Source organism: Falco naumanni, chromosome 2 (genome assembly GCF_017639655.2).
Source record: "Falco naumanni isolate bFalNau1 chromosome 2, bFalNau1.pat, whole genome shotgun sequence".
Lineage (NCBI taxonomy): Eukaryota > Metazoa > Chordata > Aves > Falconiformes > Falconidae > Falco > Falco naumanni.
Window position 1 is genome coordinate 16,001,838 of NC_054055.1, and position 21,439 is coordinate 16,023,276.

General features: G+C 43.2%; 1 protein-coding gene across 2 annotated transcripts in view; it reads left to right on the forward strand.

Moving 5' to 3' along the window:
* FLT1 (fms related receptor tyrosine kinase 1) overlaps positions 1-21,439 on the forward strand; it is a 117,695-nt gene that overhangs the window by 57,921 nt on the left and 38,335 nt on the right. The window contains exons 12-14 of one of the 2 annotated variants that reach the window (XM_040583401.1): positions 5,040-5,148; positions 15,638-15,928; positions 20,955-21,101. In XM_040583401.1, the coding sequence (XP_040439335.1) occupies positions 5,040-5,148; positions 15,638-15,928; positions 20,955-21,101 (547 nt within the window). Of the gene's footprint in view, positions 1-5,039; positions 5,149-15,637; positions 15,929-16,091; positions 18,961-20,954; positions 21,102-21,439 lie in introns of those variants that run through there. The other variant, XM_040583402.1, reaches the window with a different exon arrangement.

The following is a 21,439-nucleotide window of genomic DNA, read 5'->3' on the forward strand; positions in this document are numbered from 1 at the left end:
GCATGAAGTTGTGGTTTATCATTCATCTCTGTATGTGTATGTTTATGTATGTATGTATTTATGGCCTTGTTTTCCACTGTAAAAATACCTTACTGACACAAGTTTTTAGTGGCCCCTTCTCTTGTGAATGTCAAAGCCACTTGACTTCAGGAAGGTGGAAAGTAATGTCCCTGTAACAGGATTCTGCAAGACCAAACCTGGGCTTGCCCTTGGCCATCTCTGGTTTGGCTGGCAGCAATGCTGACATGTGCTGACTGTGGATTGTGTTAAAAACCATGCCTGTCCAACATAAAGGTGAAGTGCTAGATAGTCAGAAGAGTCAGTCCTTCCTGGACCTGACTGATAAGGTGTGACCATGCAAAACAGGAGGGGTCCGTCTCTCCTGCATCTTCTATGACCAAGACTTAAACCTCTAGCTCTCTTCCATGTCCCCTCATTACTGATGAGAGGAGGAAGCCTGTGTTGTGCCTATTCTCAGTCCCTACATGTGCCAGCTGTCTGGCCAGTACATCAGTGCTGATTGGCCATCTGGAACCCAAAGCAGAAGAGAGAACTGTTTAGCTCACTACAGCAACACTCATTTAGATCTTTCTCCTCTACCCAACCGCTGGTTTTCATGAAATGTGTGAGATCTTATGAGCTTTGAGTTGTCTGTCAATTCTGGTTGAAACTGGGCAATGGATTAAAAAATCACTGAGTGCACGGAGGAGGAGAGGATACTGGCAGACAGAGGGACAGATTGGTAGACAGATGGACAGACAGACAGACAGTGTCATCTTCCTAGGAAGCCAGGCTAAAGATAGCAGTGGGAGCAGAGCTTGCCTCTCTTCAGCATGTTATAACTTCTCCTGGGGCCCTCCTGAGTGCTACTAGAATCGCTGTCAACACTTATAAGCAGATCGCTGGGAAGTGCCAGCTGAGCCGAGCCCTTGGTGAGATTAAAACCAGTGGAACTTGGCACCCGCCTCTGCCAAGCTGCGGCCCCCTCCAGCTCCTGGAATCGATCGCCTCCCTTGGTGCGCTAGGCAGGTGCGAATCGAGCACTGCCTCACCCTACCTACAGCCCTGGGGAGGAGGGCAGGGAGTGCCCGTGGCATGGCTCTCTGTGTGTGACCTCCTCACGGGCCAGCTGCACTCAGCCTCACGGCCTGTTTGAGGCGGACAACACGGGACGCAGAGGGAAACCGCAGCTCTGCTTGCTGCACAGCGGTGACTTGCCTGTCTGACCCCAAGGGGGAAGAGGGTGCTGTCCTGCACGTATTCGTGTCCTGCTACTGAAGATATTTTGGTGTTTCTTTGTGACGGTCCTGAAGGTGAAGCACGTTGTCCAGATGTTTTGCACTGATGCTCCTTGCCAATATGTGAGGCATGCATACCTTCGGCATAAGCAGGCCCATCAAATGGTGTGCTGCCAATATTTCAATATAGATCTTCCTAAATAATATTGCTTTAGCCAAAGATAAATTTAAGGGGGTGAGGATTTAAAAGCGTAACTAGGAGGGAATCAACAATATTTGGCAGATGTGCAATAACCTGCTTAATGTTGAGAGGGCGATATTTTGCTTTTTAAATGTATGGGCTCTTTTGAGAAGTTAGGACAGCAATCTCTGAATGGAACATGTTTATGCCAGCATCTGCAGAGGCCTTCTAGGAGTCAGGCAAGAGTCAAGTTGCCACCATTTTCCGAAAACCCTTCTTGCTTCTCTGCTGTCAGCTGGAGCAGTAAGGATCCTCTATCTAAGCTACTTTGAGACAAGAGATATTCAAGAAGATGCTCCAGGGGAAAAAGTAGCCCACCCTGGCTCTAAGGATGATTGTGCTGGTTTCTTTGCACTCTTTTCCCCCCCTGGTCTTCTCCTCATCAGTTTCCACCACAAACAAATCTTTTTTGCTCTTCCATCTCTCAGAATTTCTGCTTTATGGCTCTTTTATTTGCTGGCAGAATCAGCAGCAGCATGGGATTTGCTTCCCTAGCCCCTGGCTTTCAGATAAGCCTGTAGAGTAGTGCTTCAGCTGAGCTGATGGGTGCAGAAAGGAGGAATAAAGGATCAAAGCTTTGGTGGTAAATGGGGTTTGTGGACAGTTGATGCTCAAGATGCCGAGCATGCCAGGAAGAATTTGCCCTGTTCTGTTGGATCATGGCAATTGGATTCAGACTTTCCATATCTAATCCAGCCTGCAAGTCTCTGTCGCGAAGCCAGACAATATGAGGCTGCGAGAACTTTTTCTCTTGCTCCTTTTTCAGTAACAGCTGTGTAGAGGAACCACGCAGCACAGACTGATCTCAAACAGCCATAATTTGCTCAATAAACAGCAACGTGCCAGGCTTGGTTTTGTACACACTGCATCTCTGGTGGGTTTTGGCTGGCATCCACAATGCAGCACACAGACTGCACCACTGGAGGGCTCACAAACTATTTAAAGAGATGTTATCTTATCCTTATGACTAATTTATAAGCTAGAAGATTTATGCAGAGACATGTTGTCTCTAAAATATTCTGTTCTGTTGCAAAGTCAGTCTTGCTTTATCCTAGATGCTATGGCTTTCTCTGCCTCAGTCAAGTAAACATACCAATGACTGCTTGCTGGCACTACCGTGCCTTATCTCCCTTGCCCTCCAAAAGATGTTGGTTGCATGGAAGTTGCCTGTTGGAAGTGATCCTTGGCTTGCGCTAGAGGAGTATTTGGGACAGTGCAAGTTGGTCAAAAGGAAAACAATGCTGAGGAAAAGCTAACAGTTTAAATTGCTGGGTTTCAGTACCGAGGAATGTTCTCTAGGGCCATTTAACACACACGAAAAAGCACAATCTGTAAGCACTCTGCTCAGTAACCGCAGTCATACTGCATTAGTGTAACTGTATATATTGTAATAAAAGTAATACATCATAGGGGGCTGGAGCAGTAAAAGTCAGGATGAACAAATTTTCGTTAAGAACTGATAGCTGATAAAGTCAGGACAAAATACAGTTTGATACTACTAAAACCTTTCCAAACCATTGGAGTAATTGCAGGAGGAATAACCGACATGCATTTTTCAGGCTCAGAAATGCTCTGGTTCTGGATATGGTAGGATAAAAACAGGTGTCCTGGAGTTAGAAAAGAGCTTCTTTCTCCTTCCCTGTGCTTTTTAGGTCACTGTTCCTACCTGGGCAAAGTTGCTATGAGGTAATACCCATTAACACAAAAAAGGGTAATTTTGTGGTAGACAGTCTGGGATGGCAGAAGCGGTGTTTAACCACCCACATTAGCCCTCTGGCAGATGTTACGGGACTTCCTTCTATTCTGAGTTAGTGTTGGTAAAACGGCTGCAGGAATCGCGGTTCTGGGCCCTGTGTCCACACTTTGCAAAATTATGTTTAAAAACTGGAAGGAATTCAAAGAGAATGACAAAATATAGACAGGGCTGGGCCCACGCTTTATAATTAGGAATTTGTAGAGGTTAGCCTACTGAATTTAGCAAAACAGCAACATGTTTTTTAAGGGCTGTAATTATCCATCCAGTATTACTGAGCCTCTTTCATCTCACAGAAGAGCCAAAAAAGGTAGGCTAGAACAATTCTGGCTAGAAATAAGGTGTATTTTGTTAGCAGACAGGTAGCTGACCACTGAGACAGCTTAACAGGGTAGAGGTGCTGTTAGCATCACCTGTAGTCTTGAATTTGCCATAGGATGGGTTTCTAAAAAGGATAAGCCAAAATGAAACAATTTGACTCCACTGTGTTTGGTTGAGTAGTAGGAAAAGTAATAGACTCTTTCTACAAAAGAATGTTCTGGGAAAACAGAAGATCTATGTTATTTAGGGATTCAACAGGGAGTTTGGGGATAGCCATGAAGTCTCTGAGAAGGAAACATAGAAACAGTGTAAATGTTCAGCCAGTGTTTACGTAGAAATGTAGGTATCTGGTCCTTATTTTTTGCTGACTCATCCTCTTGTGCTTGTCTCTGGACTCCAGCAATCAGGCAGACTTAAAAGTATGTAGTAATTGCACAAAAAATTATTTTGAAGATTTTTAGAAAAGCCAAGTAATTCCAAACAATGGGATTCTGCAGCCGTACAATTTCCTTTTGTCGCTGTCTCAGCTTTGCCTGTAGCTCCAGCCAAAGCATGTTTTACAGAAGTAAAACAGAGACAGACAGAAAATTTTCTGCCAAGTTGTATCTGAGAGCATGTCCCACTGCTAAGCTCCGTGTGCATGCCCCGAGTCTCAGCTCCATATCAGAATGACACCTCAGTTGCTTCTGTATAACTTTCTTCTTTCACTTAGTACCCAAGTCATTAGACCATGGCTTTCCATCACCATGAAGATATAACCCTTATTACTATGATGCTTTTTATTTTTCTAATGGTACGTTGGGTGTTGTTTGTCTCTGGCCTTCCAACATCTCATCCTGCAAGTCATATCATTTAGCGAATGTTTTAGTGTGCTGAACCTCTTAAGGTGGCGATAGAATACAATGTAAAGAAAACTGACATATTAATATTTAATAATAGGAATGTTACATCCAAGAGGAGGAAATAGTCCAAAAGAGGATGAGTAAGTGTCTCTTTTTCCCCTATCCTTTCTCACCTGATACGTATGTGAGAAAACGAAAGAGAAATCAAATGCATTTAGCGCCAACAGGGATACTTTTTTCCCAGCATTATCCAAATGCCTGAGGCATGCCTCACCTATTCCCTTTGCAGTTCAGCTCTCCTGTAGGCTGCCTGTCTCCTCAGGTGGTAAGCTTCATGTTTTGTAGCTTATAATTACATCAGCAGCAAGAGGTAAATCAATCTGAAAGGCGCTTTCAAAGATTTTTGGTTATGATGGCTCTGATAATGTCAGGGTCACCCAAGGAGCTTGTTTCCTGTTATTCTTCCACTCTTTCCAAAGCTGTATATGGTGACATCTTCTTTAAACAGCCCCAGTGGTGCTCATCACTGAATGAACAGAGGGAGTGGATCACGGCACTGTCAGTGGTGACTTAGGAGAAAGAGAAGGGAAGCTTTAAATGAGTTCCTGAGCAAACCAGAGCTAAACCTCTTCTTTCTTTTGCAGACTGCTAGCACTCTCGTTGTAGCTGAAACCAAATCTTCTGGAATCTACAGCTGTGTGGCATCCAATAAAGTGGGAAAATCTGAAAGAAACATCAGCTTTATTGTAACAGGTAAGATCTAGTCCCCACTAGAGCCAAACATGTTTTCTGGTCCTGTGATTGTAACTGTTAGGCTGTTGTGGCTTTTTCATATACCACAGTTTGGCAATTGTTGTAATGTGTGCACATGTAAACTCATATCATGCTTTTGGGTGATCCTGGAAGGGATTTTCACAGCAGCTGGTCTGAATTTCTAAGGACACCAAACTGGTGAATGACTCATCTCTCCACCAAGTATCCAGCATGACACAAATTGCTCAGAAATATAGCAGCCTGTAATTCCCTCTTTTAAATCACGTAGTCTCTGCAGTCGTTCCGTACATGAAATTTTACTGTCTTTTCATACACCAGTAAGCCAATTCCATGTGTGACATTGACAGTGTCTGCAGTCGCATCCTGTGGCCAAACAGGAGGTCTCACCACATGGTGTCCAGAGCAGTGCCAGCACCTGCAGGCAGTATGGTGCCAGAGGAGAGATGTCTGGGGGTACGCGGGCAGCCCCTCACAGTTCTCGGGGGCTATGGCAACTTTTAGGTGGAAAAATATCAGGGTGCAAACTACAGAGTTCTGTTCCCTTTTCTGACAAAGGCAGCCTTGGATGTCATTTAGGGCATGACACCGAGACTTGCGTTAGCTGCACATTTGAGTACGCTTCCAGTTATTTTTCCATTAATGGATGTGTTTATATGTTTTCAGGTTCAGAAACAAATCATTAAATGTTTGACTTCCAGAATTACTGAAAAAAACCCACAATGAGTTTTTGAGAATAACTACTGCATGATTTAGCAGTATAATGTCTCCACATGCCATTACAAAGGATTTGTTTTCTGGCAAAAGATTTTATTTTGGTTTTGTTTACAAAGCGGTAGTTCATAGAGCACTTTGGCTGATGAAAGATTTCAGGGTAGATCATTAAAGAAATGTAATTCATTCAGAAACATGAGAAAAGACAAAAATATTAAAATATTCTGATAATTTAATCCCAAAATCATAATCTTGATGCTAAAATGGAAAAATAATTTTAATGTATCCCTTTTAATTTTTGCTTCCTTATCTGTTTTTTTTTCTTAATCTTTTGCTTATCGTTCTGATGAATGATTTTAGTGAGACTCATTCTGTTACTATACTGAGAGATATCAAAAGATTATAGACACACATTCACTAGATTTGGTTAAAAAAAAAAAAAGTTCTTTGAAAAATGTCCCCCCTCCACATTTTGTGAATGAAGATACGTGGGTTTTTTAAGTATTCTGACTAGCTGTAATAGAATCATGGAATCCTAGAACACCAGGTTGGAAGGGACTTCAAGGATTATCTGGTCCAACCTTTCTTGGCAAAAGCACAGTCTAGACAACATGGCCCAGCACCATGTCCAGCTGAATCTTAAAGGTGTCCAGTGTTGGGGAATCCACCGTTTCCCTGGGGAAATTATTCCAATGGCTGATTGTTTTCATTGTGAAAAATGTTCCTTTTGTGTCCATTTGGAATCTTTCCAAGAGTAACTTATACCCATTACCCCTCATCTTTTCTATGTGACTCCTTGTAGAAAGGGATTCTCCACCTTCTTTGTATCCACCCTTTAAATACTGGAACATGATGATAAGGTGTCCCCTAAACCTTCCTCTCTCAAGGCTGAACAAACACTGTTCTCTCAGCCTTTCCTCATATGGCAGGTTCCCAGTCATTCGATCATCTTTGTGGCCCTTCTCTGGACCCTCTCCAGCCTGTCCACACCTTTTTTGTGTAGAGGGGGTGGCATCAAGTTGGCTTTCTTTGCCACAGCTGCACATCGTTCACTCATACTGAGCTTGTTGTCCACCCAGACCCCCAGGTCCCTTTCCACAGAGCTGCTCCCCAGCCAAGTAGAGCCCAGCCTGTGCTGCAGTCCTGGATTATGTTTTCCCAGATGCAAGACCTTACACTTGTCCTTGTTGAACTTCATAAGGTTCTTGTTAGGCCACTCTTCCAACCTACCCAGGTCTTCCTGCAGGGTGGCTCTCCCTTCCAAAATGTCCATTTCCCCACCCAGTTTGGTATTGTGAGCAAATTTCATCAGAGTACACTTGATCCCATCATCCAGATCACTTGTGAAGATGTGACATGGTGTTGAGCCCAATATTGATCCCTGAAGGACCCCACTCGTGGCAGGTTGTGAGTGTGAAAAGGAGCTATTTACCACCCCCCTATGTGTGGCCTGTCAGCCAGTTCCCCACCGACCACCTGGACCACTTGTCTAGGCTGTAATGCATCAGTTTCTCTAGGAGGAGGCTGGCGGAAACCACATTGAAAGCCTTGGAGAAACCCAGGTAGACAATGTCCACTACCTGCCCCACATCAAGTAGGCATGTTACTTTATTGTAGAAGGTGATGAGGTTTGTCAGGCACAATTTGACCTTGATGAATCTGTGCTGGCTTTTCCCAATCATGTGCTTCATTTGACTTGTGATAGTCCTCAGGAGGATTTGTTCCATAACTTGCCCAGGGATTAAAGAAAGACTGATGAGCCTATAATTTCATAAACTCTCCTTTAAGCTCTTCTTGTAGCTGGGGTGACATTAACCTTCTTCCAGTCTTCTGGGATGTCCCCTGATCTCCATGACTTCTCATAGATTATAGAGAGTGGCCTCTCCCCAACGTCTGCCAGCTCTCAACACCCTCAGATGGATATTGTCAGGGCCCAACAATCTATAGTGGTCAAGCTCCTGTAATGGCTTACATACCAACTCTTCCTTCACTGACGGTGGGTCTGTGTTTGCATCAAACTGGATTTTTGCTGCCAAGGCCTGGGGCCCTACAGTGCTGGTAGAGCCAGAGGTGAAGAAAGTGTTGAGAACCTCTGCCTTTTCAGCGTTGTTGGTGACTAATTCACCTCTCCTGCTTAACAGCAGGCCAATATTTTCCTTCTGTTTCTGCTTGTTGTTTACATACCTGAAGAACCCTTGTAGTTTCTGACATCTCTGACCATTTTTAATTTGAGCTGAGATATCACTTTTCTAACTGCATCTTTGCACACCCTGGCTATACCCTTGTAGTTGTCAATGGGTATTTATCTGCTTCTCCATCTCTAGAATGCTTCTCTTTTAGTTTTGAGCAGACTCAGAAGCTTGCAGTTAAGCCAAGGGAGTCTCCTGGTCCACCTTCTTCCCTTACCTTTAACAAAGATGAACTGGTTTTGTGCTTCCAGGAGAAAGTTCTTGAAAAACTCCCAGCACTCACTAGCTCTTTATCCTCCACGGAAGCTTCCCACAGAATCCCTCCCAACTGAGTTCTGAGTGAAATTTGCTCTTCTAAAATCTGAAACTTTTGTCTTAATACTAACCTTCAGCAAGCTCAGTAGGATCCAAGTTCCACAATATTGTGATCACTGGAGCCAAGGCTGTCACTAACTGAGATGTTACAAAGTGCGTTTGTGGTTAGCAAGTCCAGCAGTGCCTCATTCCTGGTTGGCACATCTAACATTTGTGTGAGGGAGCAGCCCTCTGTGCATTCCAGGAACTTGATGGATGGCATGTGAGCTGCTGTATTGTTCTTTCAGCAAATACCTGGGTAGCTGAAGTCACCCATAAGAACCATGTTCTGTTGACCTGAAGCTTGCTTGACTGACCCAAAATCTGCTTCGTTGGCCTTAGCATCTTGGTTTGGAGGTCATAGAATCACGGAATCTTTTAAGCTGGAAAAGACCTGTAAGATTAAGTCCAACCATTAACCCAGCACTGCCAAGTCTATCGCTAAACCATGTCGCTAATCACCACAACTGTGTTTTTTAAACACCTCCAGGGATGATGATTCTACCACCTCCCTGGGCAGCCTGTTCCAATGCTTGACCACCCTTTCTGTGAAGACATTTTTTTCCCTACACTATTTAAACCTCCCCTGGCGCAACTTGAGGCCGTTTCCTCTTGTCCTGTCCCTTTTTACCTGGGAGAAGGGACCGACCCCACCCGCCTACCCCCTCCCTTCAGGCAGCTGCAGGGAGCGATAAGGTCTCCCCTCAGCCTCCTCCTCTCCAGGCTGAACACCCCCAGCTCCCCCAGCTGCTCCTCACAGGACTTGTGCCCCAGCCCCTTCCCCAGCCCCGCTGCCCTTCCCTGGACACGCTCCAGCCCCTCGACGTCCCTCCTGCAGCGAGGGGCCCGACACTGACCCCAGGGTTCGAGGTGCGGCCTCACCAGTGCCCAGTACAGGGGCGGTCACTGCCCTGGCCCTGCTGGCCACACTGTTTCTGACACCAGCCAGGACGCTGCTGGCCCCTTGGCCACCTGGGCACACGGGGGGCTCATGCCCAGCCGGCTGTCAGCCAGCACCCCCAGGCCCTTTCCCACCGGGCAGTTCCCAGCCCCCTGCCCCAGCCTGTAGCGCTGCCTGGGGCTGGTGTGACCCACGGGCAGGACCCGACAAGGTCAGTAGCAGATGCCTAATGTAAGTTTCCCTTCAAGACCTCTCTGATCTTGACCCAGAGACATTAGATAGGGCTTCCACAATCACCATTCTTCACTTCTATACAGGCAAGATTCTCCTTAATGCAGAGCACAACTCCTCATTCTTCTTTTCTGCTTGTCATTATGAAACATGCTATAGCCATCCATTGCAGTCCTCCAGTCATGAGTTGTCCCACCACATTTCAGTTATTCCTACGATACAATTTTCGGAGTGGGTGTGGAGCTCCAGTTCCCCCTCTTTGTTCCTCAGGCTGCATGCATATATGTATGCTTGAGGTGGCTGGTCTTTGATTCTGATCTTGGGAGGCAACTAAGGAACATTTTTCACTGCTCTGGTTGGCTTGGCTTATTCCCCAGTTGGCTGCAGTGGTGTGAGCATCACCATTTTGGACCCCACCTCCTAAGTCTTTCAGTTTAAAGCCCACCTCACCAAGCTGGCCAGCCTGCTGCCAAATATTCCCTTGCCTCTTCTAGACAGGTGGATCCCATCCCTCCTTAATAAGATATAATCATTGAAGAATGTCCCATTGTCATAAAAAATCAAAACCATCATGATGGCATCAATCATAAAACCCATCAAATAAAATTGATTTGTGTTACACATCTATTTTTGGCTGCACCCTTTCCTCTAACTGGTTAAGGGGAAGAAAAGAAACTTGGGCGCCAGTACTTTTCCTGTGTACCCCCAGGGCTTTGTAGTCTCCCTTGATTCTGCCCAGGTTCTGGCTTGTGGTGTCATTCATGTCCCCATGAAAGAGTAGCAATGGACAGTAGTCTGTGCTCTTGACAAGTTGTGGCACTTTCCCGGCAATAGCTAGGACCTTAGCTCCTGGAAGGTAGCATACCTCTCATGACTCCCTGTCAGGTCAGCAGGTGGATGCTTCAATGCCCCTCAACAGAGAGTCACCTACTACGAGCACTCATCATTTCTTTTTGCAATGTCCACTGCATGCTGCTGGTACAGTTCCTCCTTGCCAACCTTGCTCGTGGGTGTCTACAGCTGTTAAAGCTTACCATATCTTAATACACTTCCACATTTAGAAAGTGCCAATTATCTATAAATACAGAAATTTGGGAACAAGCATGAGAAGTATAAACAGATAAGTGACACATAGGCAAGTTGTTTGTTAAAATACAGAAACAAGAAGAATATCTCTGTGTTCTATTAATGGATGTGACAAGAACATTTGCCACCTTGGACTGCTGTCCCTGCTCTCAAATCAGTTATCTTACATTGTTTCTGTTTGGACAGAAAGCTAAACAGCACCACATAGTTCTCCATAAATCAACATGCCAGTGGTGCTATATTCTCATCTTTATGTGGGGACTTCGCATATAACTTCGAGCAGTCACTGAGAGTCACTCATTGAGGCTGTTGCTCTTTTAATGTGCGAGATGCTGAATTTGGCCTTCTCTAACTCTTACTCAGTCTTCAAAATGCTGCATGGAAGATCCTGAAACCAAATGAAGCTGTGTTTTGATGGGCCCCATTTGCTGTATCCAAATCTCCGTTTAGAAGTTTTGATGACATTTTCAGATATTTTAGTGCAGTGACATGAAGGAGTTAAGCTTCCTCACTTAGATCTCATATTCTTAGATCTTGACCAGGGATAGATGGAAATCCTTCTCCTTGATACCAAAGCTTACATGAGAACATGCAGAATATTATGAGTTTCCTTTGAAGACTCTTGTATTGGCTGGTGTTCAGAAAGAGGAGTGGCAGCTTTATTTTGGTTTGGAAAGTCTTAATATCTTGACCGGTGGCAAACTTTCTGTATAGGGTGGTGAAGTTGAAATGCATTTGTCCTTTGAGTTCCTGGAGCTGAGCACTTCAATTGTGTGACATGGAAAGTCCTGATCATCCACTGACACTCAGTTGCACTGATCAAAAGCAGTTTAAACAGTACTGCTGTTTTGTCCTTACAAAAACCAAGTTAGGCTCATTCTTCTGCTTCGTGCACATAGTGCATCAGTTGAGTTCACGTGCTGTAATCATAACACTCCTCCATTGGGCTGAGACCAAATTGCTGTGGCTGGGTAACAGCCTGTGTTTCACATCACTGAAACAAATACATCCAGCCTTTGCTGAACAAAACGTTGAGGAAATAAAAAACCGAGAACCCTAAATGCTGATGGATGTGAACAGGACACTGCGAAGTCCAAAACAAATACTTCAAGTCTTGCATGACAGCTTGGGTTAGTTTATCTTATGTTGGGTCAGTTGGTTTGAAGCCAACCTGAGCCACACAAAAATAAGTATCTAGAAGTAAGAGAAGTGTCTGAGCAGGAGAAGGTGATCCCTTGTACGAAGAGGAGTTGCTGCCCTTTGTAAAAAGGACAAGGCAGAAAGGACTCCGAAGAGCACATGGAGACAAAGCCTGTCCTGAACAGGAAGAATCCCTGTCCTTGGAGGTAATCTCCTTCAGGCCTTCTCCTGGGGATGCAAAAATGCAGATGCTCCAGGGAGCTCTGTGGTGGTGTGAGGAGTCTCTTCTCTATAGGCAGAAACTGTTGGGAAGGTGGTGGGAAGGCAGAGCCTGTCCCAGCTACCCTAGTTTGGCGGTGGCATGTTTCACACCCTCAGGGAACAGGTAGATGTGAGGAAGTAAGTGCAAGAAGATATAGCAGAAAGGGCCCAGTAAGAACAAGCCCTTTTTAAAGTTATTATAAATCTCATTATTTCTGGGCTTGAAGTGCAACTTGCATAAGTTTTTCTGGGAGGTTTGAGAGTGGTATAATTTTATTCACTGTGCCTGAGGGTGCATGACATGGACGTGGACTTGAAGTCCATGGGCTCTAGAGTAGCTTTCCTTTGCTATGGCCTCTGTCAGATGAAGGGCGTTTTTGGGATGTTGTCACAGTGACTTATTTCTAAAAGCAAATCTTTTTTCAGGGTACAAAAGTAGCTGTGAGCCATATATAAAAGCAATGTAAAAAAGTGATTTCTGGAAGCTCCCCTGCTCGCAGATATGGAAACAGTCTCTGTAACAACACCTCTATGCCAAATTTAACTGTGGTAGCCCCCTTTCCTCTAGCCTGCCCCTTTCCCTACATTTTGAGCTGTTTTGCTGGCACACAGCAGGTCCATGGGTGTGTTTGCAATTACAGAGGGTGAAACAGGAACAGCTCTGCCTTATCTCCCTGGTTTCCCAATGTCACTAAGCGCATTTTATTTTGAGATTCCTGATGGTGCTTGGCAAAGATAAACAAAATCTTCCATCAGGAAACCTGGGAGCTATTTCCACAGGAAGCTTCAAATCACTAAAGTAAATAAAACCCTTTTACATTATTCCCAGCCACGTTATTTAGCCAGCCTGAGCCTGTAACAATTGGTGAGAGGTGTCATATATTAGGGGGCTCGTGGCCTTTAAACAAATTATTCTTTTGGAATCCTGTGCATTTTGCTTTTGTCCCTGGATTTATTCAGAAAATAGTCTTCACAGAAGACACACCTAGGGAGAGCTCTAGACCTAATAACATGGACATAGTTGCAACTACAGTATTCTGTTGGCACGCTATCCTTTTACGTTAAAAATAGTTCATTTGCCTCAGTCCCAGGGGATCTTCAGTTTCATCTTAAGAGTTTTGCTTGGCTCTCCTTAGCTTTTACTAAGTTCTAGCATCTGCAAAAGCCAAAAATTATCAGTATTTCAGGCCCATACCCTGGCTTTCCCAACACATAACAGAACAATTTGAGATGAACTGTAAGATGCAGCAGTTTCTTTCATCCAAATACTTATCCATGATCAAAACTTTGGACCCTTGATTGGTTTTAAGTGTGTCTAATTTCAATGCTTTTTAACAAAATCAAGCATAGGATTCACTTCATCTAACGTGAGCCTTAAAGTTAGGCATCTAAGCCTAAGCTGGTCGTGTAGGATCTCTTCATAATTAAGCATGAGGTATCAGGATCTCTGGAATTTGACTCATCCTAAGGAGATGGGTTGCATTGCCCTCTGGAGGTACCTGTGTTACTCCATGGGCTGTAAACTTTGTCCCATACACAAAACAACTGTATTCAAGTAGATGTCTACCTTCTGATGGCTTAAGCTAAATATGCTGTACCCCACTGAAGGAAAGGTTTCATCTTAGTAGCACTTCCAGTCAACACGTTCTCAGCTGGGACCAGAATCTGGCACCATGTGTTCTTACATCTCAAAAAGGATGCTGATGATAGTAACTCATAAATGAGTTCACGAAATTTAAAGTTTTTCCTATAATTTTTTTCACTGGAGAAAGGAAAAAAAGGGATCCCAATGAAATGTAAGAGGAACAAGTCAACACACTCTTTAATATCCAATCTAATGTGTTAGTGTTGCTGCCTCCATTAGGCTGATCTTTGGACTACATGCCTGAACTACAGCTGATGACAGGCACATATCTTGCTCCCACTGCAAGGGCATGATGAGCTCAATCAACAGAAATTAGGCCTCTCCCTGGAAGGCATCTACAGTCAGAGAAAATTTCAATCCAGGACTTGCAGGAGCTCATTTACCCTGTGTTTAACATTCAAGGCTAAGTGTGGGAAAGAGGAAATTAAAGGGAGCAACTGATGCCGGACTTCCAACAGGCAGAACTTTGAAAGGCAGCAGTGAGCAGGTCATGTTCATGATCCCCCTGGGGAGGCAAGGCAGCTCAGTTTGCATTGTGGGGATTTAGGGAGAAACTTTCAGATGGATTGGTCCATCAGTGAGTGAGGTTACTGAAATATGTGTGATATTATTCACTGGAGATCTACTGTTTATGTGTCCCTGCTAATGCAACATTAAACCCAAAGTGACACTGGTAAGCATGGAATGGAATGAAAGTTGGTGTTGAGCTATTCATGCTCAAAGAGACAAGAGAAGGCGTAATTCTCCCTTATGAAAGATGAAACCATTCTTACGATTTTGAGGCAAGTTCACAGCCAAGTGCCGTAGCAATGAGCAGTGAAAGAACAATTGAAAATGGCCAAAGTCGATGTCACTTGACCGAAGAAGGAAATGACTTTATCAGAATATTGGCTACAAATAAGCCAAGAGAGGTTGCATTCTAGGAGTAAAACTTGGAAGTGCTTTCCCTCAGGAACTTGCTTCTACTTTCACTGAGGTCAGTGCTGTAACTCTTCCTTGCTGGAGGGATGTGCCTCAGGTGGAGGTGGCCAGGAGGCAGTCAGCACTGCCATGGATCTGCACTTCTCCCCAGCTGGAGGAAGCAGCAGAAACATTATAATGAGCTGCAAACATGGCTTTTTCAATTGTTGGCTAAATTATTGCTGCCTGAACAATCTGCTATGAAAAATCCTTGTGAAAACTTAGGCCATATTTACATTTAATGAATGTTTAGTGCAATGGTCTTTGATTTCTCTCAGGTGGAAATATCGTCCACCTATGTTGAATGCCAAGCAGCCCGAATAGAGTGATTTTCATCCTGGTGCTGCCCACACACAGCCAGCCACCCAGGCCAGAGGGTATTGTTTCTGCTTTCCTCTTGGGTGGCTGAAACACTTAAAATACGTAGAGGGTAAATACCTCTGTTCCTCAGGCATGTAATCACAGATAGAGTAGTTTTTTCAGTATTTTAAGCACTTTTTAAGAAATAGACATAATTTGCTTTACTATTTATGAATAACATGAAAATAATATAACCAGGCATGACAAGCTGCAGTATTTTTCTGCTGTCCTCTTGAGATTTGCTTTCTCTCATGCAGTTCATGAGCTGGAGTCGAGATCAGAATTTTCCTCCTTTTTCACAGTCCCACAGTGCTATCTTTAAATAATTCTGCTTTTGGTACCTTGCCCCAGTCTGTCTTAACTTGGCATAACATTTATACAAACTCATTACTTCCAAAAGCGACTTCAGTTTACACCAACTGATGTCTGAGCCCGAGTGTCTCATAGCTCCAAGACAAATTACAAGAATAGCTGGAGCCTAGCATATAAAAGGAAAGATTAGAGACTTCAGCAGGAAGACAACAACATTGATTAGTTCAAAGGCTTCCTGATAAAAGGGAAAATATATGCCGTGTTAATTTTGGCTCATTCATTTCATATAAACTAAAAAGCGTTCTTCATTTTTGACAGATGTACCGAGTGGATTCCGTATTAGTTTGGAAAAAATGCCCATTGAAGGAGAGAATTTGGTATTGTCCTGTTCAGCCAACAAATTCCTGTACAAAGACATTGCTTGGATTTTACCGAGGACGGTCAACAATCAAACGAAAGCAAAAAGGTCTCTCAACAAGGAGTACTCCATCACCCTCACTCTGACCATCAAGAATGTTTCCCTGGCACACTCGGGCACCTATGCCTGCCGAGCAAGGAACATATACACGGGGAAAGAAGTGCTTCAAAAGAAAGACGTTACAATCAGAGGTGAGCACTGCAACAAAAAGGCTGTTTACTCTCGGATCCTCAAATATAAAAGCACAAGGAATGATTGTACAACACAAAGCAATGTAAAACATTAAAGGACTCATTAAACAGTAACAGGTGTCTCATATCATCTTGATTTTTTATTACTGTTGCTACCTTTCAGGCCCTGAGGTGGTGCACATTCCCCCATGGGTTGGATATAGGAGGAATAGCAAACAAAATCGTAACGCGTGAGCTTCCAGTTGAGTTCAGACGGGTGTTTTCTGCTTTGACAAGGCACGTGGAAGCTGGGGTTTGGAAGATCCCCTGTGCTACATTTTGCATGTTGTTATTTTTTCTCTTGCTGTCTCCTACTGAGCGATAAGGAAAACTTTGGATCAGTCTTTTCTTCCACTTTGATATCGGCCTCATCAAAAGTGTCAAAGCTGAATAAACTGATTAACTTTAAAAACTGGTGTTTTCAGTCAACAACGGACATTTAATAAATTAACTTGAATGTGCAGAATGAGCACAATTCAGTTTGAGATTGACTGGACTATATATTTTTTATTTTAATCTGATCTTGATGGACTTATAAATATTACCTGCTGAGCAAATTCTAATGCTTATTTATTTGAAATTATTTTCTACACTAAAGTACATTAATCTTAAAAAGTGTCTTCTAAAAGAAGTATGCAGGGAAGAAATAAAAATGTTGATATAATGCACAGACCTATCATATCATTTATAATAATGTTGATTTTAAAACAAACAGACGTGAACCGTGTTTGTCCAAATAAATCCAGGTAGACTTCCAGTTGCTGTGTTGGTCAATTTTTAAAGTCAGTTCTGCACTAATGTAAAAAGCTACTGATAAAAGTGTGAGTATTGCTCCTGGCCTGAAGATTCAGGAATTTGTAATGTTGTAATTACTTTATGAAATGAGAAATATTACACTAATATGACTGACAAGGTTGCAGCCAGCACAGTGAGTTAATGCTTTTTAAAAATACAAATTCAAAATTGAAACCATTAAAAATATTGATTGTTTTTGGTGGGCAAATGACAATTGGATTTATTATGGGGATTAAGAACCAGCCAAACTCCTGAAGGAGAATTAAGGGCAACCTTACACTTCCTTGTGAATGTTTCCCCTATTTTTCCTTCGTCATGATTTTGCTGTGAGATGTTTCTGTGTATTATAAATTCTGTATAAGGAAGAAGTTGCTATTTTTAATAGATCTAATAACTTTATTTTTTTACAGTGCATAGCTTTTATTATTTTTGGTTACATTTATGATTGATCATTTATATAGCATTTACATAAGCCATAACAAAACAGACCGTAGTGACCAAAATAGCTGCAGCAAAGGAACAAAGTGGCTGTGCTTTTAAAATAGAGGGTGACAACATGACAGTTTCTTGTGCTTGGGAACTCACCAGACTATTTCCTCCTTTAGGTATCGAGACTGTGTCCCACGGCTAAACTTGTCTTTCACGTGGGAATTGCTTTTGTCAAGTGTGAAAGGGTAAACAATAGCATTTCCCCATAATGCCAGTTTCATGGAGCCTAAAATGCTTAGAAAACAATTGATAACCTGGAAGTTGTCAGAGTAAAGAAAAGAATAATCATTTATATCTTGAAATGTCACCTATAGCCTGCTTGTATACAGTAGCTCTTTTGTTCATTATTAGTGTGATGGTTTCCAGAAACAATGTGTTCTTGCAAAGGGATCTGGCACTCTGTTTTTTTCTAAAACATGCCTAAAAAGCAAGTGAAATCATTGGTGACTGCATAAAAATGGGGCAAGTGCACTCTTTAGCATTTGCAAGTCTTCAGAAGAATTACAATACAGAATCCCCCTTTTTTACAAGGCTGTTTTGTGAGAAGACATTTGATGGCAAGGTGGGCGGTGATGACAGGACATTATGAATTTTCCATGGCATCAGGAGCCAGAGCGTGATTTGTAGCAGCCAGTTGCTAGGCAATGTGAGTTTGGGTCAAAAAAAAGAGAGATGTGGCGATTAGACTTTTCCTTTGTGAAATTGTTGTGAATTGCGATGATGTGTATCACTGTTGGTTGGCGTCCTACCAGGCTGGTCCCAACCAGCGCTCGGAGGGCCATGCTGTGCCAGGATGTTGTAACATCCCAATGTGGCTGCCCACGTTTGGGAGGCACAGAGAAACCTCACTGGAAACATTTGACGAAAGCAGTTCTTGGGGGCCAGATAAAAACTACTGATGTCACTTAAGATGTCCTCAGATGACTGGAGAATCTCATTGTTTTGAGGAGTTTCTCTGCTTTCTGTTGTGTAATATATTATTTAGGGAGAAAGGTGTGAATTATATTTCTTTTCTTTTTTTTTAAGTGTTAAAATAAGAGCTTGTATTTATATTTTTGTACTGATCAATAAAGATAAGTGAACAGACAACATAATCATAATAAAGGGCAAAAAATGGTTGGAATGCGAAAGTAAATCCCCAAATGAACTAATTGTAATGTTTTCCCCTTGTTTGCCATTGTTTGCTTTTGGAAATGCAGAATTTCCCTCCTTACCACCCCGGGTCAGCTGAGTGCTCTGGCACCAGCGTACCCTTCTCCCCTCTATGACCCCCCTGTCGCTCCCTTGGGCCAAACTCTGCCTACAATGAAGTTCCGCAGGGTGCTGAGAGCAGAGTTTAGCCTGGCAAGGCAGCGTTTGCAAGCAGGCACAAGGGCTGGGGATGAGCCCAGGGGATGCCCTGGGCACTGAGCCCCGCACTGTGTGTGCTGGCAGCCAGGGCACCCTTGGCTTTGGGGTGAGCGGAGCGGGGCACTGGAATCTGCCCCCCTTGGCTTCACTGCAGAAATGAATGGGAGAAAATGGTTGGTTTGCATAAGAGAATAATCTTCATTTTGACCAAGTCTTTGAAAAATCAGCTGATTGCAGCAGAGAAATTATTGAAAGGATGTGAATGGTGAGAAGTTTTAAGTGAAGTTTTTTCTTAATATGAAACCCCATCTTTAGTGTATGGCTATAAACAAATTAAAATTAATCACAAATAACTCACAGAATGTGTGATTTGCCTTTGTTGTGTCACCTTGTCCGCCTTCATTTTGGATGTCTGGGCTGGGATGTCCATCAGGGACTGCCGATAAATGTGAACTGTGGAGCTCTTCTCAGCGTGCATATGTGGACATGCATCAGATGGTTCCTGTTCATAGACAGTGTGCAAAAATCGAGGCAAGGTATCAATGAGATGAGGGCAGTCTTCTGGGTTGCAAGGCAAATATTGTTGACCATGTCATTATGTAGGTGTGTGATGAAGAATTTATTTTACAGCCTCTCTCACAAGCATTACTGTTTGGGAAGAGAGAACTGTCTGCTACACTGTAAACAAAAACTAGCATTGCCTGTGGAAATTACAGACTTGCAGCTCAGAAAAGCCCAAATTGGTCATTGCACAGTCATGACAGTGCTGGAATTAATTTCAAGAGCCTACTTCAAAAGTGCTTGTAGTACTACAGGGTTCATGCATGCTGCATAAGCTGGTGGTACATAGGTTCTTCATTTTTTTGGAGAGTTTTTATTTGCAGCTGGTAACAGAATGATTGTGAAGATGGAAGTGTCTGATAGTCAGTTTTTCTGAAAAGGATAGAAAACAAGCTTCCAAACACAGAATGCTGGAAATTCAGCTGATATTATACTTGAACTTGGTGTATCGGTATCTATTGCAGCCTAAAAGAAAATATTTGCAAAGAGTTGGTTTCTGCTTTGCTTTGGTTTGTTTTGTTTCATATTTTGTAATGCATGTCTTAACCATGTTAGTAACTACTGATCCTGGCAGCATCCTTGAAGGGAAAGATTGCAAATAATCGGTTCTTGGAAGACCAGGGAATTTGAGGGAATCTGCAGAGCATCTGCATCTATGAGATTGCTCAGGAGCTCGCTGGATTCTCCATTGCTGCTTTAAAGGGACCTAAATACCAAAAAGGAGTTGCAAATGTGACAGAAGGATGTTGCCATATAATGTGCTTAAATGTTGCAAGTATCTTGATCTTTGTCAGAACGGCCTTCGGCTATATATGAAACGGGGGAAAGAGTGGCAAAGGGCTGAAATGATGAGAAAGATTTGTCGTTTGCTTCTTTCAGGGATGAGTTTAACGTGATGTTTATAGAATTTTTGAAATGCCCTTCTGGGAGGCCCTTGAGCAGAAGCAGAATATATGAGATGCGCTTCCAATACTTATTGTCACTGACTGTCATGGAAATGTGTTTTATTGCATTGCGTTCATATGAATGTCAGCAGATAAAAGTAAAAAAGGAGCAGTGTTTCTGTGCTGTGTGGCCTGCTTCAGCCCCTGCCGTCAGTTTCCAGTGTCTGTGGGATGCCGGAGGACATGGGTACATTTCTCACCAACACAGTTTTGGCAGGCAGGCTGTGGTGTGGTTTGGCCAGGCCTTGTTTTGTTCAGCCAAATATGTGAAATGCAAAAGCGGAAGAATTTATGAAGACTTTGGGACATGTAACATAACGCTTTTGTGCTTACGGTTTCTGGGTTTAGATGATGTGAGTTTACTGAATATGATTTGTAACGGTACTCCTTAAAGTAAGTAAACGATAAAAGTCACATTCACAGGAATCGTGGTGCACAGAGCCACGTGGTGCTATCAGTGATGCACAGATACTTGTTACAAGGGTGGCTTGCTAATTGTTAAAACCTTTGGTATCACTGTCTTGATAATGCAAAACTGAGCTTTCACAGAAACGCATTGCTTTCGATAAACAAATGTGATATTGGTAATGGAACCAAGGAAATCTTTTAAACAGTGTCATCACTGGGTCTTTGTTGGTCATCATGACCTACTATTGCTAAGTAATGGAAGTACACTGTATACACCAAATGCTCTCAAGCAAACTGGAATGGTAAATAAAATCTGTGAACAATGAACTTGGTAGAACAGCCATAGCAATCTCTTAACACCAGTAAAATGCTGGTAGGGAAGATAATTAAACCCCCACAGTTACAAGAATGTAAAATGGAGGTGTTGTTTTGTCTTGTAGCTCAAGAGGCACCAGCCCTGCTGAGGCACCTTACGGATCAGACAGTGAACACCAGTAACTCTGCCATGTTGGAGTGCCAGGTTCATGGCATCCCTGAGCCCCACATATCCTGGTTTAAAAACCATGAGGAAATACAACAAGAATCAGGTGAGAGCTCTGTGTATTCGCCTACCTTTTACAGCGTTTTTATTTACCCGTTTGCCTTAGGTAGCCATTTGCAGTCACTGGCATCGATACCTGGACATAAGGAAGGAGTATTGCCCGGGCATTACAGGCAGGCAGGCAGCAGCACGGGTGCTCCAGGTTATTCTGTCTCACTCCAAAACCTCAGCTAGGCTGGAAGTGTAGACACAATGGGTCTCTATGGAGTCAGCAGAAAAAAATATAGCTCTCAATTTGCATCTTAGAAGTGTCATCTTCAGAGAAACATTATTTCTCTCCATTTACTATAGAGGGAGCCTAAGGATCAGGTGTCTTGGCCAGCA